Source organism: Camelus dromedarius, chromosome 15, assembly GCF_036321535.1.
Source record: "Camelus dromedarius isolate mCamDro1 chromosome 15, mCamDro1.pat, whole genome shotgun sequence".
In the NCBI taxonomy this organism is placed as follows: domain Eukaryota; kingdom Metazoa; phylum Chordata; class Mammalia; order Artiodactyla; family Camelidae; genus Camelus; species Camelus dromedarius.
Window position 1 is genome coordinate 33,691,775 of NC_087450.1, and position 25,530 is coordinate 33,717,304.

At 37.7% G+C, this 25,530-nt stretch overlaps 1 protein-coding gene across 10 annotated transcripts in view; it reads right to left on the minus strand.

Annotated features, from left to right (window-relative positions):
- The window catches only part of MTA3 (metastasis associated 1 family member 3), a 135,989-nt gene that overhangs the window by 5,973 nt on the left and 104,486 nt on the right, over window positions 1-25,530 (minus strand). For 6 of the 10 annotated variants that reach the window (XR_010384205.1, XR_010384206.1, XM_064494539.1 and 3 more), the window contains 7 exons: window positions 25,331-25,405; window positions 23,554-23,612; window positions 18,495-18,619; window positions 15,592-15,743; window positions 14,505-14,727; window positions 7,290-7,376; window positions 4,265-4,411 (listed from right to left, as the gene is read on the minus strand). Coding sequence is in view for 8 of the 10 variants with exons in the window: in XM_064494539.1 (XP_064350609.1) it covers window positions 4,265-4,411; window positions 7,290-7,376; window positions 14,505-14,727; window positions 15,592-15,743; window positions 18,495-18,619; window positions 23,554-23,612; window positions 25,331-25,405 (868 nt within the window). In the remaining 2 variants the exon portion in view is untranslated. Of the gene's footprint in view, window positions 1-4,264; window positions 4,412-7,289; window positions 7,377-14,374; window positions 14,728-15,591; window positions 15,744-18,494; window positions 18,620-23,553; window positions 23,613-25,330; window positions 25,406-25,530 lie in introns of those variants that run through there. The other 4 variants (XM_031466921.2, XM_031466918.2, XM_064494541.1 and 1 more) reach the window with 3 other exon arrangements.

Consider the following 25,530-nt stretch of genomic DNA (forward strand, 5'->3'; position numbering starts at 1 on the left):
AGAACAAGAAAGTGGTATGATATTGGCAGAGGAGCTTCACAGAGGCAGGAGGTGGAGGCAACAGCTTTTATTAGACAATAATGGCTTATACTTCATGGATGGAGCAAAGAAAATTTACCTCTACATTACTCTCTAAGTGTACAAACACAAGCACATCTCTGACACAAAGAAAACAGAAACATCTCCCATGTACATGCTGCACTCAACACACAAATCTGGGGTCCTTATTAATCTAGATTCGTATTGTAAGTCTCATCTCTGCTACTTGCTAGCAGTGTGACTTTGGGCAAATCCCCTCACCTCTTTGAGCTTTGGCTTTTTTCACTATTAAAATTCAGGTTATAACATCTACCTCATAAAGTGTTTGGAAGATCAAGTGATACAGAGTAGGTGAAAATTTTTAATCATTATAGCAACTCTGTTAAGGCAAATGAAATCTGTACTTTATAGAGGAGGAAAAAAAACAAACAAGCAATTGACCCAAAACCACACAGGATATAATCAGAGAAGTCAGCAAGTAATCCCATCTGACTCCAAACACTCAGATGTTCTTTTTTCCATGGCACAAATCCCATCTCCCCTGCTGCCCCCTCTTTTGGGCTCTCAGATATGGAAAGTAACACCTCTTGTATCCCAACTGATCTCAGGGCCTTCTCTCCTCATAGTCACTTGGAGTAAACCAAGTCAGCCAAATGTGGTAGCTTCTTGGTTTGCTGGCAATAAGAATGTCATCAAAGTATGTGTCAGTCAGAGAAGAAGACAGAATTTGGAAAGCACCACGATGGCATGGGGCACTGCACGGGACCAACAGCCTGACGGGAGAGACTGAAGTGCAGGGGTGCTGACAGATCTGGGTAGGTCTACATTTTGAAACTTCAGTCTTCTATCACTACTGACTCCAAATAATGAGGCTTCTTATGTATGCAGATTTCCTTTTCATCCTTGGAATGTAAGTTCCTTTAGGACAGTCGACAGTGGTCTGTGTGTGGCTGGGTGCCATGGGTTAAGAGGACACAGAGGCCTGACTCCCAGTCACATCAGGGCCTTTACAGGGCCAGGGCCAGGTGAAAGACAGTGACTTTCAGAAGGTAATACGAAGCTGTCCACTGTTTTTTGTTTGTGTATGTGTGTGTGTTTAAGTGTCAGGTAAAATCCTTTCTACTAGCAGAAATTCAGAAACTCTTTTCTCATCGTCAAGAACCTCCAACTGAAAATGGAGGGTAAGTGAAGGGGGTAGGGATCTGAGAAAGGGACAGGAGGCCCTAAAGCTGAGAGACCTGGATATTTCAATACAATCAGGTTTTGTTTCCACTTAAATTAGTTCTGCCCATCAACATCCTGTGTGGTGCACTCATCTGTCTGACATGCTCATAATACCATAGCAGTGCTAACTGATTGTATTATTGGATCACACAGGGCAAAGCCTTCCCATGAATTTGTATCTATCAATTCCAATATTTAATGGTATTAACTCTCCCATGAAAACTCACTATTAGCCTAAAGTTTTCTGTAGTACTTGAGTTCACCTTGGAAACCCAGGTTAGTTAGGATCCTATATCCTGAGGAAATAAGAAACAGACCAGTTATCCCAAGGAAAAGGTCCACTGAGAATACAAAAATGGAGACATTTTCTAAAGTGTGTGTTTCTGTTACACTCCTGCCTCTCAGCTCCACATCCATTCAGCTAAACTCAGCTTTGTGATGCTGGGTGGGGCTGGGACTCTCTGCCATCCATCCAGCTCCCTGTTACACCAGTAGGGGGTGCTAGAAGGCACCTGGGAGGCTGGAGGAGAAGAGACTAGCACCTTCCCTGTCCTGTGGGTGTCACCCCAGGTAGCTGCAGCAGTTGGTTTCAGTTCCCAGCTTTACTTCACACCCCCGGAAGCAGCCTCATCACACCTCCTGAGAGATGCCAGCACTGACAGAGCAGCCCTTTCCTCAAGGGTCTGAGACCCAGCTCCCTGGGGCCCCTCCTTGATTCTAGCTGTGATTACCCCGACTTCTTCCTTTTGGTCTCCCAGCTCTAGGGATGGTGGTTGCTTCTGTCCGTCTCCCTCTCCCCCTGCCCCAGGCCCATGTCCCCTGTTTACTTATTCTGTCCTCCAATACCTGTCACATTGACTTCTTATATCAAATGAGCTGTTAAAATAACTTAATGTAGTTTCTACTTTGCTGACTAATACAGTGCATTTGAGAGCCACAATCTCATTTATAACAGTGGTTAAAAGAGCAGAGCCTGAAATCAGTCACACCTGAATGGGAGTCCCAACCCATTTATATGGTATCTGGTAACTTGGGAACATTTAATTCACCTCTCTAGGTCTCATTTTTCTCAATCACTTTCACGTATTCAACATTTATTGCGCAGCTACCCAGTTCCAAGCACTATGCTGGGCGGTAGAGATACAGTGTTCTGCAAAACAGTTAAACTCCCTGCCCTGGAACCTTCTGTCCTGTGAATCAGGTAAGATAAGGCAGTAAGGCTCATGTTATCAGCCTTCCTCCTGGTACCACGACAGGAGAGCAAAGATCAATGGGTCTTGAGGAATAAAGTGTTTCAACAGCTTGGTCTCTTCAGGAAACGAGACTGTCTTAGCCTCAACAAGGCTGAACATCTCAGTCAACCTAACACCAGGAGTTTGTTGTGTGCCCTGTCCATTCCTCCTGCTCACAGCAGAGGAGCAATGCCCTGGCAACAGCATTCATTCAGAAGGAAATGGGACAAAGAGCCCTAGAGAGGGAACACTACAGAGTGGCATTTTTTTTAGAAATCCCAAAGAGACAGGTGCCTGTGACACAAAGAAAGAGCAACAGGAGCTGCAATGCAGGGCTCGGGCTGAGGTCCAGAATGACCGTCATCACCGGGCGTGAGCAGAGAAAGGTACTAGAAAGCCGCTATTCCAACATCAGTCACGGAGGGGTCTTTTTACCACAACGAACATACACATATCTCAAATAAACCAGAATTTACTTTATGCGTTCTGCAGTAGGACTATAAACCTAGAAAGCCCAGGGTGTTATAAGATGGAAAAGAAAGATTCCTGATTCCATTTAAGCCTGAATCCAAAGATCTCACACTGAGGGCAAGGAAAAGCTGGAAAGAAATCTAATCTCGTTTTGACACAATCCTTTCTTGGACTTCTGCTGTCTAGATATCAGGCATATTACTGTGGCAGAGATGACCGATGTTCTCATTAGCAAGGAATTATTTCTGCAAGACTATTGTGTAGCTAAATTCTTGAAAGCCGTATCTATAACACATTGATATCTTTAAATGCAAACTAAACTCTTCACCCTCAATTCTTTATTCATTTTGACATTGCCATGACCATCAGAAGTCATACTGAAGGAAAACAACCATGGGAAATTATTACTAGAACGTCTATTCCACATCCTTACTCTAAGGCCTCATGATAAATAATATACTGTCACTGAGGGAATTTAGAGTTCCGTAAGACATGAAAAGCCTGGAGAGAGCTTTATTCATAAATAAATGCCAACATTTTTTTTATAAATGCCAAAATTTAAACAATCAAGACAGATTCGAACTCCAGAACTCTTGAAATGAACAATATATATATCCTGGATGATTTATTATGCTTGTGTTTACAGTCCAAATGGGAAGATAATTCAGTTCCACCTGGAGAGTCATTATATGGCCAGGCCTAAGAGAAGTACTTTGGATAAGAAGTGGTATTTCTCAGTTTTTCCATTTCAAACAAATTATTATTTCTGTATTTAGGACATCACCCAGGCAATTCTTTTCATGACTTGTAGTACTCTCGAGCAATTAAGAAAATTTATAAGGTGGAAGAAGTAAGGGACAAACGCCAAATTCAGAATGGTCCGCAGAACACTGAAGAGCCCCCAGACAGCACTGCTGTCTCAGACACAAGGCGAAATAATCCCTTCTGCTCAAGAAAACATAAGTGAGCAGCGAGTGTGCATCACAGCAAGAGCATTGTTACCCAGCAGAGACAGCCTGCTAAATACAGGCTTTCATTTCCCAACAAGCCTCCTAACAGGACATGTGAGCAAAAAAGTCCCTTCTGAGATGGAGAAATATCACTTGGCAAGGTGTCTTCACTGTGGCACACGGTAGGCAGCCTCCCCTCTTACCCTCTTTCCACATAGATAGTTCAACCAGGGGGTAGAACCTGTCTGTTACACGTTCCGGGACGTGGCAGATGACACTCTGGAGAGGGCAAAGGCAGAGAGGCCCTGGCCCATGGGATCAGCCCCCAGAACTCCTGGGCTTACATACCATCCAGGCCATTGTGATGACTGTAGTTTCTTTTCCCCAAAATGCTCAGAGACGTGTGATTCGGGGTGGTTAGCATCCGCTTGGTAGTTGGGGTTTGCAGGCTTGGTGTCGATCGAATTACATTAGGTTTCTTCGAAGGATGAATCTCTGATGGGGGGGAGAAAAGGTTTCTCAACTCAGAACATGGTATTAAAAATCTGTGTGCACTTACGTTGGCTAATAGGCACACATCTTATTTCTTGATGAGCTGAGAGCCAGTTCCTTATGACCCAGCCTTTTTTCCCAAGGACTCGCATAATGAATCAACTTCAAGTGCTATTACTTTGGCTTTATTTATCAAAAGGGAGCTGGTTCTGGCCCTGCTAGCTGGAGCTCTGAGCTTCACGTTGTGAGGAGTGGTGGGGCAGGGGGAGCCACTTCAGAAGGTCACTTAAACACGAGATTTACTAAGGGAATAAGGCATCTGACTCTTCACAGAATTAGAAATCCAAAGGTTATCTGGAGAGGTAGCCTAGGAGAAAACTACCTCTGTGCTCTTTCAAACCAGGAACATAGTGTGCTGCACGTCTCGGGTGTGAGAGCTTTGTGAAAAACCAGGATTCCTCCTCCGGCTCTGTGGCCAAGATATACAACCAGGGTCAGTCACTCCCAGCCCAGAACAGTTTGCTCTGGAAGAAATCTGACACCAAACTCCAAATACTAGAGTTAAGAGGTAGCAGGAGAAAAGCTTTGGTTGAGGATATATCACAAAACTGCAACGTGCATGTGGTATGTCTGTGCTTGTGTCGAGTATGTTGCTGTCAGTCACACAGCCCAGAACTACTTGCACTTTTTGGATACAGCAGCTGGACAGAAATGGCAACGCTCAAGAAACTGGATTTAAAGACCTCAGCCTATTACTAATACTAGGCAACCTCTCTCTAAAGCTAAACCTTTTCACTGATTCTGAGACACCATCCAGCATGCCAACCATGTACAAGCCACGCTGTCTTCTCAGGTGAGGGCCAGGATATCAGCCTTATTTACTGAAATTTACAAAGAGCCATTAGGAGTGTTAGAATTACTCCATCTTTGTCTGGTCAACATCCAAAATTTAGGAATGGATGAGGTACTAACCAAAATACAGTGCTGGATTCGCCTCCGCCCCTGACATGGTATTGAAGGTTTGCCAACCTCATATTTCATTACAACCACTAATCTCTACACTCCATCAGATCAGATAACCCACCTTATCTTACCCTGTTCTCAGGTCCTTGGACTCAAGGAGTCTTTGTCTATATAGTTCTCTTGGCCTCATTAAGGGGTAAAATACTCTTTTTCTATTTTTCTATCTATTCAAATACTACATATCTTTCAAGGCTGAGATTACTTTCTTCACATAGGCTGCCCTAACGCTCATCAGAAATAACTGCCCCTTTCTCCAAATGTCCAATACTTACTACTTGTGATTCTTCTACAGGATCTAATCCTTTGCTCAACTGTCCTTACCTGTGTGCTTTCTCCACTAGACTAAGATTTTAAGGGCAAGGTCATATTCATCTTGGTGTTCCCCAAATCACTTAGTGTAGTTCTTATACATAATAAATACTCAGACAGATGTATAGGGGTGTGGCTCAGCTAGTAAGGACAGCACAGCTGTGGGCTTATCTGGTAGGGACAGAGACCACTTCGCCCACAGGAGGAACACATAATTTCCTACGGAAATGCTGACTGATACGCAATGGTATATTCTATTTCTTATGATCAGAAACTTTTCCTTGCAAGGTGGTAGGGGCCTCTAGGCTTAGAGCCTGCAAGGGAAGACAGATAGCAAACTTCAAAGACTTGATCACCATGACCTAGGTTGTGCCTATGATTTAACCATGTGATATTTTCGGGAGATACTGAAGCAGCTCTTTAGGCCCTGAGGAATAAAACAGGAAATAATGTGGCGAAGTAACATCAAAGAGAGCTGTGAGCCTCTGACTTCTAGGATGCTCTGGTGAGGACCAGATAATACACCAAGTTTAAGCCTACCCTTTGATTTTTAAAAGAGTGGATGTCTAAAGTCTAAACACTTCATAAGTATAAATCTTTCTGGCAGAGTAATAAGGTTCAATGCAACTCTGAGAACATTTCACTTTTACGGAGAAGATGAAAAAGCAAGACTATTAGAAGCACAAAAACATGTCATTATAGCTTCTAGGTATAGTAGGAACCATTTTAGAAACCATTATTGTGTAAATTATTTATCTTAAAATTTTGCCCAAAAAAGCAGGGGGTATTGCCTAGTAATTTTTTTTTGCTGTTCTTAATTATGATATATCAAAGTGTAAATGGAACATTCATCTTTGGTGACTTCTAAGTTAAATAACATGATAAAAACCAGAAAGCAATACTAATGCTGCCCTTTCAAAGTAACCTTAATTGGCACATCAATACTATAAATATTTTTTAAAGGTGGGTTAAAAACCAGTTTCATCTCTTAAAAAAAAAAGTAAATAAAGTGATCCTCCTCTGTTTAAGGGAAGGTGTGAGGAGGGCTTGAAATAGTGGAATGACCTAATCAAAATATTAAGAATATTCATCCTTAATTTTTAATAACTTGGAATGATGACAGATGATAATTAGAATTATTGTGGTGATTACCTCATAATGTGTATGAATTTCGAATCACTACGTGGTACATCTGAAACTAATATAACATTGTAAGTCAATTATACTTCAACAGAAAAAAAAGAATATTCACCCTCTAATAATTTAGTAATTCTTATTTTCCTCTTTTTGCTTAATCTGCATTTATATCCATAGATACTTTACATTTTTATTCAATGATTTTTCTTGGAAAAAGTAAACATCAGTAACACTGCATGTTGCGTGTGTGATTTGGTAATTAAACGTTTCTGAAATAAATTGACTATACATATTAAGGCATCCAGTTTCAGCCATTTGAAAGGCTTGCATTTAATTTAGGTATGCCAGTATTGAGTAGCCAATCACAAGATACAGAAATCGTTGAGTTTTTCCTCTATTAGAAAATACCCACCTAAATACCCAATGATACATGCCAAAGGTTTCCTAGTGCTTTTGCTTTTCAGTGGACTTCCAGATAGTTCCGCATGTCTGTCTGCATCTGAGGAGAAAGAGAAACATGGAGACAACCAATGAGGCCGATTTCTCTGCCTACACTACACACAGCACAGAAATAAAATGTGCAAGTGGAAAACAGTGCAAAAGATCCACCAGATTCCTCCATAATTCCCTTTGGGGCTTGAGAAAGCCATTTCCAGTTCTGGTTCCAAATTACTGAACGGGATTTTACCTGAAGAATCCTCCCTTTAAAGTCCCATCTTACACACACATTCTTTCTTTCTGCGTGTGTAAAACAGTGGAAATATGCTTCCTTTCTAGCCATGCTGTTTCTGTATGAAAGTAGAAAAACTTTCACAAAGTATGAGGTGGAACCAGTCCTAATGTAAGGTTAATCTGGCATGAAGACAAAGGCAGCACAGTTGTCCATCCCTGACCTAGAGGGAGGTCCTCTCCACTGAGGAGTCTGCATGTATCTTGATTAAACTCAGTTCCATTAGGTGAGAGCTTCTCACAGGTAAAAATGGACCATTTGGTTTCATCAGTAGTTTTCCATCCTTCATATCCTATTACGATGTCATTAGCACTGAGATTTGAAAGTTTACATGTATGCAGACACTATTTCATCCGATGGTCAGAATGATATTGTGATGGGTATTAGTTAATAAAATTTCACATCACATTCCACATACCCTACCATAATACATTTCAGACAGAGAAAAATAAAGCACACAACACAAACACTCTGTGTTTTAATTAGCTGTCATTAGGATGGAAGAGTAGATGTGGAACGTGGTGGCCTCGCATACCAAACAGGTAAGTTATACAGTTTGAAACCACAAAAAAGAGTGCATTGATGTATTTTTAAAATTTGCAGATACTGTCATAAAGCTTAACAGAGTAGCTTTAGCAGATGTGATTCTGCTTTGTTTATGCCTTTTCCCCACCTTCAAATTTTTGACAAAAATGTCCTACAGGTTTTCTGTGGCTGAGTCCACATTTTTAGGCCTACATATAGGAAATTTCCTTTGACATTCATAGGAATTCTCTGCACTATTAGCATTAAAATGTACAATTCAATTTGGAATCTCAAATAATTAAAAATTAAAAATTAACTTTTTCATAAGCTCTAGTTCTCTTTCATCAAGCAAACTCTTTTCTAGTAACTATTAAACAGAAAAAGGTGGGAAAGTAGCATTTTACAATATTGAAATAGACAACATGCTGCAGGGAGCTTTAAATAATATGAATCTGAATATGTATTCCAAGCACTAGCTAATTATTATGCAACCACTGACAACTATAAATGGTCCAATTTCTTTTCCTCCTATTCAGCTGATTTCCTTTGAGGGGAAAAAAAGATTACTATGATATGAAGCTTTTCACCTATTGTTGAGTAAGAGGGACAATACAGGAGGGTATGTAATAAGCCAATTTTGGAGGAGTAATCTAAACAAACAAACAGCAGCCCAAACCCTGAATGCTGAATCCCTGTCAATTCACTGTGAGTTAATACTAAATAATTCCTTCCTAACATTACTAATTCACCTAAAATTCAAGTTCTACTTAGGAAGAGGATAAGAGAAAACATGTTAATAAAATAGAGCTTGAATGCATCATCTTGGCATTTCTTCAATGTTTTGGGAAAAAACCTTTACTGTGTTACTAGTAGTAAGATTAACTTTCTTCCTTAATCCAGTTTATAAGGCCCAAAGGAAAACTGCCACTGTTGTTTCAAGTGATGGACTCCCACGTGACTGTCACCTTGACAATAATCAACAAACCCGTCAAAGGGGTCACCAACACAATACCCAAAGACATTTCTCTTTAAATTAATCTGCTTTTAATTTCTCACTAAATTAATAGATTAATTATGCAATGTTCCAAGGGACAATTTACACAGGATCTAAGTGGGAGATCAAAGCTCCTTAGAAGGATCCATGTTTTATCAATTCTCATTATATTTTAAAGGAAGTAGTTGGTGGCAAGAATTATCAGTCTCAACTATGAATAAATGAGGATGAAAGGTGGGTGTTAAGACTACCTGGTCAGTGTTTAACATTAAAAAATGCATCCATTCAGCGATTTTACTGGATATAAAGAGAAGAAATAGCTTCTGTCCGGAAGTAATGATCATAAATATAGGATGATCACGTCCATACTTGAGCAGGCTAAAAATAGAATCTCGGCTGCACTCAAGACCAGGCTACTGGTACCGCTTTGCCGTCAGTCCTTGCTTTCAGATTATTCATTTGACTTACTTAAACAGAGATCATTAGTATGCATTAAAAACATAGATAAAGAAAGCAACCTGAGAAATGCCCCAAAAGCCAGAAGGAATCAAACTCCACCCAGAGAGGGAGAGCATCTTCATGTCACTCAAACCCCCTGACTGAGCATAAGGCACATTTCCCTGGCTTCCTAGAGGGTGATTTACACCTCCTTGAGGTAAATCTGGAAAAAGTTATATTTTTTTTGCAACTCATGACCCTCTTTCTAAAATGTTTTAGAAGTATTAAAAGTATTAGAAGTATTAGAAAACCTACAAAAAAAACCCCACAATGAATTAAAATTCACAAAAATACCTCACATGGGCCTTCAAAATTGCTATCAAAGTAAAACTATCCACAGAATTTTCTCATAGGAATTAGGTATTTCTAAACAAGACACAAAACCCAAGTGCAATTAAAAAAGAGAGAGAGAGAAATAAATTCAACTACTTAAAAAAAATCTGCTTGGGAAATATGTCATAAACAAAATCAAAGACAATATAGGGGAGCATCTGCATCACAGATCAAGAGTTAACTTTCTTAAAATATAAAAAGTCCCCACAAGTCAGTAAGACTTCTAATAGAAAACAGGCCTGGGCAAAACAGTTTACAAAAAAGGAAATACAAATGGTTTTCAAATATATGCAAACATGTCTACCCCATTCAAAATGCAAGCTAATATAACTTACATGTCACCTGTCAACTAGTTAAGGGTTTCAGAGATGGATAACACTGCTGACAAAGTTCTAGAGAAACAGGCACTTGTGGTAGGAGTGTAAACTGGTTTTCTGAGGGCAACTGGGTAGTGACTATCAAAATTCAAAATGCATGTTGCTTGACCCAGATGTCTTACTTTTAGGAATCTATCCTGTAAACTACATGCACATTTCACACATCAGTCTGAAATGATATCTGTAGAAGAATATTTGTTGTAACATTACTTATAATAGAAAATGACTGTAAACAACCTAAGAAGTTTTTTAAATAGGGGAACTGGCTCAAGTATAAAATAGATTATTATGCAGCTGATATAAAAGGAGGAAGCTCTTACTATACTGGTATGGAATGGCTTCCAGCATATGTTAAGGAAGGAAGGCAGAGTGCAGAACAATGTAGACATTAACAATGGTACAAGAAAAAAATGCACCTACTTTGTTAGACACAATGTCTCTAGATACTTAGACACTGATGACAATGGCTACCTCTGAAAAAGACAGGAATGAGAATGGCACTGAGATTTGTAACTGCTTTTGTACCTTTAGGAAAATCTAAAGTATCCATTCAAAAACAAATTTTATTAAAATAATAAACTACCAAAATAAATAAGCCAAAAGTGTTTTCTCCTAATTGTAGAAATTAAATTTCCACAAAACTTTATAGGATTATTAGTAGTAACTTTTGCTGAGAAATCTCTGGAAAAACTCAAAATATTTAACAAATTTCTTCTGAATATGAGCCCTTGGGACACTTCTGAAGGTAAATTAGCATCTTCAAACTGAAAAAAGGGCTCTAGGTGTCTCTTGAAGTTCATACTGGGGAATGGTGCTGTCATTCAAGTCTGGTGTGTTATCAACTCAGAAACCACTTAATTACCCATGCAAGCTACAGAGCTGGCAGGTAACTCATTTGGATCCACTTCTCTGGGCACTTATGCTTCATCTATGGAATGCTGCTAACATACCTACTTCTACTTAACCTAAGTCTCTAGATCCTGAGTGTCAAATAGAAACCCTGTGCTCACCGGGCGCTGGGTGATTTTACAGACCTCTGACAATTCACTCAGTAACTCACTAGTCATGTCAGATGACAGTAACAACGGAGAAATACCAATATCATAACATCATGGCTCTTTTACTGAGGGGAGGGGTGTCAAGGGGGAAAAGAGGCAGGCTGTCTGAATCGATACAACTATGCTGTTGGTCTGCAAATCTTGTCAAGGACATGGAACCTTTCTTTATGCAGTGCTTTGGCTTTTGGTCTAGCAATCCATTTTTCATAGGCATTATCTATGTGGTAGAACTGGCTCAGGCACTATACTGACGTTAGCAATGTCTAGCGTGGATTTATACATTCATGTATAAAGGTATTATTATTAAATAGGTATTTGGGGATTCGGTTTTGAAAATCATATATATGTGTGTGTGTATATATATACACACACACATTTTGGACATACTATATATTATTGTTTAATAGGAAATTTATTCCCATGACTCAAAATTGAAAAAGTTTAAAAGAATGAAAAGTGGAAAGTCTCCTTCCCACCTCTTGGCCTCAGACTCCCAGTTTCCCTTCCCACAGATATTACTTCTTACATTTTCTTCGCGATACTTTATGGATATGCAAACAAGATTCTCCTGTCACTATAATATATTCCTTAATACTAGCTTCTTAATGAAAATAAAGGCCAGAGAGTGCTGCTGTAACAAGCAAAAAAAAAAAAAAATCTTCTAAACAAGGATTAACTTGTAAGTCAAGAACTCAAGGCTGTGGTTATGCTCGCCCTCTTGTAATTGAGAATGTATCTCCTCAGCTCCCCACTTCTTCACTCTTACGCAGTCTGTCACCCCACAAACTCTGGCTATGATATTGGTTGTGATGGTGCTGCCAAGGCCAGAAGCCACGGAAGGGGTCAACTTCTACAGGACTTATAAGAAGAGTCTCAAGTTCACAGGGAAAACTATTTCCCTTTCCCAGTATTATGAAGAATTATTTTAAAAGCATTAATTGGAGATCCTGATCCATCAATATCTTTAGAATTACAAACTTTCACCTGACCTGAAAGTGCATTCATACTGCAGCATATTGATTCTTAAATTTTTAGGGAGGGACAGGGTCACCACTGCCTTTGAGAAACTAAGGAAAGTTTACTCAAAAATACAGCTTTACCCTCCCACTGGACCATAAACATGGTTGTGTACAGATATGTTATTATTAACACCTAATCCTGCTAACAAGCCAAGATCAAGGAATCTGCTACAGAAGTTGTAAGGTACATAAAAGATGGGAGAAGATAATGCACGAAGCAATTAGATGTTAGGAAGAATTCATTAGTTGCTTGCCAGTGGAGAAGGTACTGAGTAGGTGGCTGCTGAAATTTTATAATTTTAAATTTCAAGGTAAAATTATTCTGAGACCCTGATTCTATATGTAACTTGACCAGTGAAGCTAAATACAAAATAAAATATGCTCCTTGAATCGCATCACAACAAATGACTCTGTTCTTTTATCATTATAGCTATACGTTTGTAGAAATACTGGTAATTTAATCTTGACCCTTTTTCAGTAACGTGACCTTTCAATTGAGAAAAGTTTAAATGAGGTGACAGAAGAATATACTTCATTGAAGAACAACTGAAATAAGGATAATTTAGAAATTAACTGAGAAATTAACAGAGGCTTAATGGGAAACAGGAGCTTCCTCAGAAGCCAATTTAGTTGGTGATGATTTCTTTTCACAAAAGATGATCCTGAATCCTGACCAATTTTAATGGAAGAATTTCATTCATCTTCTTTCTCATACGTTTTATTATTCTTTATACTTACAAAACTATATAAGAAAGTATGTGTTTTAAATCAACTGAGCAGTTTAGATGGATATAAATATTTTCCAGTTTCTTAAAGTGGAAAGAAAGTGATAATAACATAAACCCATGAATTCAGAAATGCTAGCAAAAAAACCCTCAATATACATCTAAGTTCTCAAATACACATGAGTCTAATGTAGCTAAATTTCCCCTCCAAGGAATGAAGAGATTACTTCCAATTTCCACTCCCTTTACAAAGCAATTTTCTTCTTCTTGTAAAGCTTTTATCTGTAAGTTTTAAAGCCTTCCAACTGTTTTGCTGAAAATTATCTTTAGGAACAAAAAACCCTTTTGAATCATCATCACTCCTTCTACAGATACCCTCTTTAAATCAAAATGGAACATCTCATAATAAGAAATTTCTTATCTCACAGATAAAATATCTACTGAATGTCTTTAAGATTTCCTGTTAGGCCAGACAGCAAGTTTTCTCATCCTTTAGGGAAAAAAGTTGCATGGCTCTAACATGCCAACCAGGAATGTAACTAAAAGTAGCAAGACTAGAATCAGAGCTCACACACAGATTAGGGACACATTTAGGGGTACATGGTAATAACAGAACAACCTACAATTCACTGGTACATATGACCTTTGTTCTAACAACAATAAAAAAAAAAAAAAACCAAAAAACATAAGCAAGACTGAATGTGCTGAAAATGAGAGTAATAAAGTCATGTAAATGTTATGTGGTAATATACTTGGTATATGATTTATGAAATGGAAACCAAATTGGACAAATAGAAGGAATGCTCAACCACAAATCTGGACACCAGCCTGTAAAAAGTAAATGTGTATTTTCAGAAAATTTACCCAAAAGACTTTAAAATTCACTTATAATTTGCTAAATCTTCTAATTTCTTATGAAACATTGTGAATTTTGATAATGTCGTATAATTATAAAAGGTTTGAGGGAAATTGACAGGTTTACAAAGACATACAATTTCTCATTAGTGTAAACTGGCAAATTTTATTCTACCTTATAGGTAAAATTGCCTCCTCAGTAAGGGTTTTTAGGCAGTTTCATCACAAAACCCCACTGGATAGGATCACCTCCCACCAATCTTTTGCTGAGCACTAACTTTTTCATAAAGATTGCGTAAGTTTAACGTTTTCTTTTCAGGTTGGCATGACACAAGTGGCAGCAGACAAAACAATGTTAAAAAAATAAATCAAATAAAAGGCTGTACACAAAAACTTATGTTTATTGCAAACAAAAACAAAAACAAAAAAACAGAGAGAGAGAGAGAGAGAAAGGGAAAGAGGGAAATGGTCAGAAGCACAACATATAAGGTTAAGAATTTAAAAGCATCTTACATTCTGCCCTAATGGCAGCATAATTAATAGGAACAAACGGCCGTCTTGCTGCCTGCCGCAGCCGGAGGGTATTTTTGCAGACCTGACGAGCAAATTTTGTGAAATATGTAGTGTGAAGGAAGAAAGCTTGGCGGGTCTTCACTGCAGACTTGGGGCTCCCAGTGTTTCGGACCGGCATCCCCTGCATGGCCTGGCGAGACATGTGACTTCTAACGCGAGGGTCCTGCAAAATCAGACACCAGCAAACATGTAAAGAACAGAAACTGTCAAATACAGTACTACTTGCATCCTCCTTAAAGTGCAATGTTTAAGTCTTTCACTGAAGAATATATAACTCAACATAAAGGGGATAGGATTTATAAGTGTGTACTTTTGGGAAGGAGGTAGAAAGTAAAGAAGGAAACTGGGTAGAAGTGGCGGTGTTATGTGATCCTGTATTTTTTCCTTCTAAAGTGACCTTAACAATCCAAAATCACATTCACAATAGTCAAAAAAAATTGCCAGGGGGTTAATTAGACTACTTAAAAAAAATACTAAAGGGGGTCCTTAAATCTTGTTAGCATTCAAAACGAATAGTCTCCATTTGGTGGACATAGATGCCTGATACCTGCCATCTATGAGAATTTTACCAAAATCTTGCTTTACTGTTGTTCACATCAATATTGAGCCCATGTCTTCTTGTCCCTCCTATGACAGCCCAGGGACAGAAAAAAATGCTCAGTTTGTATTTATTTTTTTATGCAATAAAATATACTTTCAACAGTACCTAAAGGTTGTAAAGTGTTTTCAAAACAGCAATTAAAACAAACATTTAATTTGTAAGCTCTCCACTTATGCTGTAACACCTCCCACATACATTATTCTTCTTTTGTCTGAGTAATCTCTCAAGACCAGTATTTAAAATACCTGAAAAAACTGGACTTGTCCCTGTCCCTCTCTCCAGACCCACCCTAAACATTTCGGTGCTGTTTAGCTATAATCTCTTTGATTGTTTTTAAGTTATCCTATATTGTACTTCTGGGTTTTCAAGGAGTGATCTAACCACTGAAACATACGACATTTCTCAATGCTAAAAAGGCTCATGTACCTCTGCAGCTGGGCTGGGAGATAACTTCTCCTCTTCCGACTGGGTGGGCATTTTCAAGCCTCCATATTTTTTCCAATAGAGCCAACAGGTTGCACATAATCTACACTGCATATTAGGTGGGCCCCAAGAATACCACTGATGCGACTGTGTAGCTAAAGATGGAAGAAAAACAAGAAGAAACAAAGAATGCGGTATTATTTGTAACATCAACACACATATAATCAAATATCTCACAAATATTCCAAAGCCATCTTTAGTTTACGATGTTATTTTTCTTCTCCCAGTTTACCAGGCAAAGATGAAAGTCTCATAGGCGCATGTATTTTTCAAGGCAGAATTCATTAAGCCATTTATTTCAAGTGCCTGTGGCCCCTATTAAGTGCCTGTGGCCCCTATTAAGAGTAATTAGAGGAAGTACCCTTATATGTTGTGCTACTGAAGGAGTTTTTGTTTGTTAATTTAAAATATCCTTTATTGTGTACATGTCTGAAAATAAGTTATCAGAAAAGTATTATTATGAACCAATGGTTCAGAACCACCTCAAGGTTTAAGGTGGTTAGAGGGGTCCCACTGATAAAGGCAGAAGTCTGACAGGAAGCGGTATGTTTTCCATTCCTTTATTTTAATCAATAGATAAAATAATTATTTTACTATTTCTTCCTTTAAAAACAGAATCCCTTTCCAGACTAGTCCCTATCAAATGAGCATGTGCATGAGATCACAGCATGCTTACAAGATTTGATAACTTGGTTGATTTATTCCTTAGCTAAACACTATAAACCTGTTTTATTTTGCTCTGCAGTTTAAATTACTGCTATATAACATTTAAAGTATTCCCTCAAGGGATCTTAAGTTTAAAATAGAAAACACTGACACTAAACATTAAGTTAATAAAGTACATAAAAAATTATTATGATTCTCTAAGTCTGCCTTGGAATATTCTTCCCCTGATCTCTAAGTTACCTTCATCAGATCAAAATGTTCAAATAGCACATCAAGGTACCAACTAACACATTAACAAACCAATGTCAGAGAGAAAAAATATAGTGACCATTACAATCAAACTGCACTTGAATTATCGAAAATAATACTGGGCACCCATCATGTGTTATTCTTGGAGGACTCCTTGCAAATAGCAGCCTAAAACCTTTCCTCTTATAATTTAAAAAAAAAGCTGATTTCTTTTTTAAACACAAATTTTAAGAATCTTAACCTACTATATAGGGCAGGGAATTACACTCAATTTCTTGTAATAAGATATAATGGAAAAGAATCTGAAAACATGTATGTGTGTGTATGTTTATGCATAAACAAATTGCTTTGCTGTACACCTGAAACTAATGTTGTAAATCAACTACATTTCAATTAAAAAATAATAATTAAAAAATTAAAAAAGAAACCTAAATATTAGGCATGAACCTATTGGATTCTGAATATAAAATGCCACTTGTATTTAAATATACATTTTTACCCAAATAAATCATTACATGTCATTTTAATATGTCAACAAATGCCTTTCCCTTTACATAATTAATTAAAATTCAGTTAAAGAGTGACAAACAGAAAACACCAAATTCTATCTTTCTTTATATATAAAGATAGATCTTATATGTATGTTATATTAAGGTACATTTTTATGACAGACAAATATATAGACATAAAATAAATCTTATAAAATTAAAACTGCTTATTTGTCATGTACACATTAAAATAATGGAGTAACTATTTAAAGAGATATGTGAGACTATACTTAATGTGAAAGGAGTTTGTAAGTCAAAATTAAGCCACCATTTATAAGATTCTATTCATTTTCATTGAAATATAAGTGAACTTCAAAATCTAAGAATTCCCAATTCAAAAACAGTTATGATGTAATCCATGTAAAATTCTGACTAAAAGAATCTGATTTTCCACAAAGTGTTTCCCTTTGTTCTCCCATGGTGCAGAAAATGGTTAGACATGTGCTATTTCTATGAAGACAGTAATCTGTCTGGCTCACACCTTCCTTGGTTGCAGGAAAGATAATTATATGAATTGGTTTAAAAGCCTTTTCTAGTGGAGTATGGAGCCGAGTCACAAATGTTCTTTATCCCTATGTCCTTATGGCAGTAGGCTACCCCTCACCCCAAAGAGCTGCTGAGAGACAAAAACTGGGCAACAAGCAGACTTTTAATAAATATTAGAGTCCTTTCTTCTTCCACACGAGGCCACTTTGATTGGAAAGAAAGAGATGATTGTGTCACCAATGTCCAATTTAAGAGATTACATTGTTTTCTGAGGTTTTAAATAAATATTAAGAATGTACTGACTACCTAACAGTTCATCTCACCAACCCAACTTAGCATCAAGGGCAGATATAATACTGCCAGTGTCTGTTGGGTTTTTACATGAATAAATAATGAAAAGTACACCAGGGCCCTGAGGCCAAAAGCAAGCATCACAGAACAGCATCTTCCAAACCAGTGCTCTGAGGAAACCTGGTCTGAGGACTATAAATAGCAGTGTATCCACACACCGGTCTTTCCCACAGAATTCTTTGGAGCCTTTAATTTGTTAAATATACTGAGAAACTCCAAAAGGAGGTTTGGTGTATTTTGTGGGACCACGGTTTGCACAAAGCTAGTAACAACTCTGAACGCAGCTTAGCAAACACTGCTGTGGAATATTCAACAAACACAGGACATCACAGAAGCAAACCAAAGGAAACCCAATACCTAGATTCAGCGTCCCGGCAGAAGGTGAGGAGGTGCATCTGCTCACTGAGGCTACGAATTCTCTGTGCAGGCCTCTGTGCCGCACTGAACCCTCACACCTCGCACCCCACAGGGGCAGCAGAGTCCCCTGCCCTTCACCCACCCCAGTCTCAAAGGAGGGAGAAAACTGCTCTGCTCGAGAAAACTTACCATAGCAGCTCTCACAGGCTCGCCCAAGGAGAGGATTCTGTGGCTGGAACGTGGTTCCCACGGCTCCATTCACAGCACCAGGTTTGCCATTGCTGGTGGATATCTGATTGGGATTTGGTTTGCTGCTTTCAATGAAATATAAAGTGAAGTGATAAAAATGACTTGTATAACAAAGCAAAAGGCTCTATATTTCATTACTGATCTATCTTAATTACACATAAATAAACATCTGAATGTTCGGTGAAAATGAAATACACTGGTAAGAGTAAAAATGAACCAAAACAATTAATCATTACAAACCAAGACTATGTAAAAGCCAGTCTCTTAAGCCCGACACTCACGAAATAAATACAGCCATATCTTCTCTCCACCAAAACAATTTCCTGAGGACACCCTCTGATGCTTTTTTGAAAGATATAAGTTATTAAGTTTTATCACTTATCATAAATTCTGCTGAGAAAATAAAATAACTTTTGGATCAAATAAATGAAGCCAAAGGCAGTGTGCTGTGGTTAGAGAAAACCACTGTCCCATTCCTGCTGCTGGTCTGACAGCTGCTGACCCTACCCACTGGCTCTCAAGGGAACTGCACGAAAGCCACAAGCTCAACAGACACTGTGGATCAACAGGGTGTATCTCTAGAGGTGAGTCAGCATTTTGGGATATTGTGACCACTCATGATTTCTACTATGTATAGAGTTTTTAATGAGGAATATTACATAACTTGAAATTAGAAAAACCAACACGTGTATTTTGAGCTATTTCTTTTTTTTAGAGGAAAAAGGTAACATCTATCAGATTCCCCAGAGGCTACAATTCCTCAGAAACATGGAGCCTAGACTACCTTGGTATTTACTGTGCAAACATGGCTAACTTTTCCCCATCTAGGTCAGCTAACTCCCTTGCTTAAAAGTCATACCCAAGAATACTGCACAAGTGTACATAACATGTCCTCAATACACTCATAATTCATTCAACATATATTTATTCAGTGCCTAGTAAACCAAAGTGCCAACATCAAGGAACTTCCATTCTAGAGAAGCTTTCATGTCTATTTGCTGGGCAGAAAATAAGCAGTCAATTAGCAAATTATTTGTTAGAAACGAAGAATGCTGAACGACTAAATGCAGACCACACCCTTTCTTCCTGTGGCTACTGAACTAAGGGAGCTCACAACCTTCAAGACACTTGGAATTTCCCCACAGAGTAGGCTCATGAGTTTCCTTTTTCCTGTTTCTCATTCCCACGTTTACATTTACCAGTGAAAGCCTAATATGTAAATTTGGCCTGATGACAAATTAAGAATTCTTTCTGGTGCTGTTACTGTAACTGTTAGGTGACACCCCATCACCACCTCAGAAAGCATCATTTAGCCTATGTGTGCACCGAGGGCCCCATTCTATAGACAGGGCTATTATTTACACTTCTAATCTGTGCCAGCAATGTATTTTGAAGACAAGTTGATTTCAAAAACACATTTTAACCTAGACAGAATGAATTTCTCCTCTTACAGTTTTCAGTTGGAAACGTACAAAATGAAAAGTCGTGATTTATAATGATTAAGAATTCCAGGGGTATGTAAAAATATTTCTTATTTTTTAAACCTACTATATAGATAGAAATGATGGCCCCTTGAAGTCAAATGGCTGATAATGTCAAAAGGCTTCCCCCAAATATGAAAATTTCTGTCATTTAACCCAGGGCTAAATACACGCATTGAAAAGGAGCTAATACGAACTTGCAGTTGAGCTGCCTGAAAAAAAGAATGAGAGTAAACATGACTTTAGTTATTCAATTGAATCTAGAATGTTGTTTGACTGAATAAAACACTGACCTTAATTCTAATCATCACAAAAGGAAAACGAGCGTGCAAAGACTGAATGTAGACATGTGAACCACTTAAAATGTTTTGTAAAACCAGGTACCTACAGATTAATTCTCAGGGGACAAATGGCTGATGTCAATGTGACCATCTGAATAAACTTTGACTGTAAGATAAATACATTTAAAAAAAACTTTTAAAGCTGCATTATATGAAACTGCCCTTCCTTTAGCTAATGCCCAAACTTTTCCTCTCTTCGTCTGTGCTCCAGATTCCACCCCTCCTGCCCTCTTGAGAACTGTACACTGATTCTTTCTTGGACCCTCCTCATTAACTTGTAAACATATTTCTCCTATTTAAAAAACTTTCATTACTCTATCCCAACTCACCCCTCAAAGCCAAGAACTCTCTCTCGACTGCCTTTTCTGGCCAGTTATCTTGAGTTTCCAACCTTCACTATCTGCAGTCCTCAGCACTACACTGAAGATCACCAATGACCTCTATGTTGCTAAATTCCCTGGCTAGTTTTCATTAGCATTTGATGCTGTTAACCTCTTTCCCTCCTGGAAACATACTTCCCTCTCAACTTGTGTGATAAAGTACTCACCTGGTTACCATACTCTACCTGATACAGAAATACTAGATTTGGTCCAAGAAATACTCAAGTTTGGTCCAAAACCTTTTTCCTCATTACTTCCTAAGAAATCTCATCCATAGTTTTAAGCACAATATTATATGCGGATGAAGCTCAAATCTGTACCTCTAGCCCAAAACTTTCCCCTGAGTTTAAGACCAATATATCCAACAGCATATTCAACACCTCTTTTGGTGACCAGCACAGCAATTCACCTAGCTGTGCTAGCCAGAAACCTGGGACTCAACTTGACATCTCCCGTCTATCCCTCCATACAAGTCAGTCACCTCTAAGCAGCACACCATTTCCAGGCCACAGCTCTAGGTCCAACTTTCCTCTCCAAGAACTTCATTGTTGGCTTCCTTACAGCCACTCTCCCCTCCCCCATACCACTTTCTAAAATACAGCCAGTGATCATAAAGTATATACAAACTTGATCATGACACTTCCCTGTTTAAAATCCATTTCCGCTGTTCATCAGATGAGTAACTCCTGGCCCTTACCTACCATACTGGCCTCCCGTGGCTCACCACTCTCTCTTCACAACAACCCCACTGCCTTTCTCTCAGCTCCTTAACTATGTTCTGCCCCTTCCCATCTCATGATCCCTTTGGCCTGGAAAGCCTCCATCACATGGTTAATTCCTCCTCTTCCTCCTCGTCCAGAGTTCACGCAAACTCACCTCCTCAAGGAATCTTTCCTGACGGCATCAACTGAGAGTGGTCCCCTAGTATATGCACTCACAAAAGCTATTCCTCTCCAACACAGTACTCACCACACTGGGTGACTAGCTGTTTGGCTTGTCTCCCCCACAATAGAACGTAGGCTCCAGAAAGACAACCTGTCTTCTTAACTGAACAGTACTGAACAGAGTGCTTGCATACAGGAGACTGCCAGACTCGAAAGAGTGACAGTATAAAACAATTCTTAATCTATTATTTGTCTTAAAATAATGTTTCAGAATTAATTCTTCAAAGAACTCAGATTCTTATCCAACTCAACAATACAGATTCATAACTTCTATTTACCTATATTCTATTTACATACATGATTTATATTACCTTTAGAAAAAGTATCATTAGAAACTCCACCTCAATCTCTAAAAATCATTCACTTTCATCAGGGGTTGGCAGAGTAAATATTTTAAGTTTTGTGGGTATTACAATTTCAGTCACAACCACTGAATGCTGCCATTGTAGCACAAAAGGAGACTTAGTACATAAATGGATGAACATGGCTGTGTTCCAATAACACTTCATTTATAAAATCTGGTGGCAGGTCAGATTTAGTCTGCACACTGGTCCTTGACTTAGATCAAGACTCCAAAAGTCAATGTAAAACAGAATAGAAGTAATTATCTGGGTTACTTGGTGAAAACTGGTCAAATGTACCTTTCCTTTGATGTGACAGACCTGCAAAGTATAAGAAAGCTGGTGTGCTTTTGAAAATCTAAGACACAGGAATCACGACAGATTTTTCCCCCTTAACAGAGGCACCAGGGATGGAACCCAGGACCTCGTGCACACCAAGCACACACACTACCACTGAACTATATACTTCCGCTACTCCCACAACAATTTTTTCTTTGGGGGGTTGGTCTTTCAAAAGTTAGTCAAATAAATTATGTAATTTACTAAAATACTGGAAACCACTCTGCAGAAGGGACATTACAGCTCTGAATAAAAATTATAGACTGTGTAAATTACATGTTTTCTGCCTTGAGATAAAAGATTCATAAGAAATATCACAATTCATTGTCCATGAGACTCCTACGTATAAAAATATGTATTAATATATCAAAATTTAGCAGACAAAAGGCTAGGTATAAAACAAGTGTACTGAGCTCAAAAGAGGAAAAATCTTGAATCAATACATAGAACTCTGTAGTAAATTTCATTTTAATCAGCAAAGAACCTAGGATAGCACTACATACATGGTGCTCAATAAACTAAATTTTCCTGAACAAATGAACTGTCAAAATCTAAAGACCTCAAACAAAGATAATTGATTTAATGAAAAGAAAACTGGCATTCATCTTGATATGACAATGATTTCTAACCTCAAAGGATAATAATGATAGACTGCTAGGCATCTGAAACAATCGAAGTCTGTTTATTGCTTAACCAATATTTACAAAGTTTGGTTCTAATTGCTTTCCCTGACCTTTCCCAAGCAAACAATGTAAAATCCTCAATCAAATAAACAACATACCTCAAAAGAGCAATGCACATTAAGCCAACAAAATACATTATACAATATAGAAGTTTCAAAAGATGTTAGCTTTCTGAAACACATTTGCTTCAAATAATAGTTTCATAGGTTAGTTTTCTAACACTTTTCCTGCAGCTTTGATATAAATATGGTACATGGCTTTTTCTTCTGGTCCTTTTGTTAGTCTACTTGGGGATATTCCCACTAACCATTTTTCTTTCTAAAAAATCATTGTAGTGGCATTATAATGGAAAGCAAACTGTGTTTTGTAGTGGAAGAAAATAAGATACATAAAGAAATTCAAATTTGGCTGAAACTGACCAAATGTACATATTTTGTTTCTGACAGAATTAATTCCGAGGCAAAAAATTTAAAAGATTTCCATTACTTACTAAGTTGGGATATACACTTGTTTCAGTTTACTCTCAGCTTCTGCTGCTTTTAGACGTTTCTAATTCAAAAGACAGATAAAATATTTTACACACAATGTCTAGTAATTATTACTAATTCGTTTTAAAAATCCACAAGAAAATAAAATATTAAAGCACAATTCAAAAATTGCCTTTTAAGATGAGCTTTTCTTTCATGTGTATATTCTTAAAGTGCAGTAATTTGTAAGAAAAGATACTAAAAATTCTGAGGCACAGAACTCCCAAGTATTAACAACATTTTAGACATAAATTTAAAAAGTAAAATAATGAACAACTCTATTATCCATTCTTCCATGAATGGATGAACAGATAAAGTAACCATTTTTACTTTTCAAATTTTGTTTCTATTTTATTTCTTTTCTACCTTTCTGGGAGGAAAAAAACACAAATAATCTTTGCTTTTAGAAAATCATTCAGGAGATGATTAGTTTCCAAAGTCCATGCAAAAGAAAGAGACTAACTAATCTAAGTCCAATTAAACAAGTATCTACCCTCAAGTGCTGGGAGACAGTTGGTGTACTTTAAAGCTTGGCTGAACTCATGTCACATTTTTAGGAACCAATTAAGAGCCAAATGCAAGGAAAGGAATGGGGAAAATTTTTATTATATGATCAAGTCCAGAGATTGAGCAACATAAATAACAAATGCAAATAGGGAAGAAAAATAAGTATGGTAGACATCCAAAATTAAGACAGATCAGAATAGAAACCATACAAGGCAATCCTCCATTTTCTCAATGAGAAGGAAACAGAAGCATTTAAGGATACAAAACTTTTAAAGAAGGAACTGGAATATTTGGAAATAATTTTCTCCAAACACGTTTCAACCATCCATAATGCCATCATCTCCACCATCTGCAGGAAATCGTTTTACTCTGAATTACCCAGGCTCCCTGAGCACATGGTCTTCACAGCTACCTAAGATGTTTGAAATAAACACTTTTTGAATTATATATGGTGTTGATTCTAGAAATTTAACAAGCCATGGGTATCTATTCAATATTCACAGTCTCAACAACTCACTATGGTAATTTTTAAAGTGATCCTTCAATTGTATATTTATAGCATCCAATCACACACTTTGGAAAAATAATGTCTGTGTTAAATATATCTGCCCCTTTCTTTACTAGTTCTGACATGTGACCAGAAGAATATAAAAACAAGTATTGACTAGGGTCACGTCAGGAAATTATACCTTTCTACAGAAGTAATATTACTCAAAATAGATAACTGAGAGGATTACTCAATTTGGTACATTTGGGAAGCATTAAAAAAAATTAGTGATTCCCTGCTTTTAGAGAAATTTTTGGAGAAAAATTTATGTGCAGTACCAAAGCATCAAACTGATAAAGACCGACTACCACAGTTAAGATCAAAGACTTAGGGGTGTACAAATATCACACATGAGGAGGTTTCAGAGGCTCTTTTACACATCTCAAGGCATTCCCGTCAACTATACTCACAAAGAGATGAAGGACCAGGCACCTGCAAGGAAAACAGTACCTCTCTAGTGGTATCCTTCCCTGCCATCTTTCCAAAATATTTATCATAATGGACTCTGAAGAAAATATTAAGACTAAAATCTCAAAACAATAAAGATATGAAATCATGTAGTTTAAAATGGTCTAGAAAGGATAAAGCAAACAAATTTAAAATTAAGTATATAGCTAAGAAATATTAACACAAAACAGAAAGTTCACTTCAGTGCAATCGTGTTGGTAGCAATATGAAAAACTCACCTGCTGCACGTATCTGTCAGTAGTTTTCCACATGTAATAATATTCAATGATGCTAGTCAACGATTTCCAAGGGAGCTGAAAAAATATTTAACATGATAATGAAAACAAGCTACTGTAGAAACTGTTTTCCTTTAAAATCACTTCTTTACAATAATGAGGCAAATATCCACATGGAAGATGCATTCTGAAAGAAATGTTTG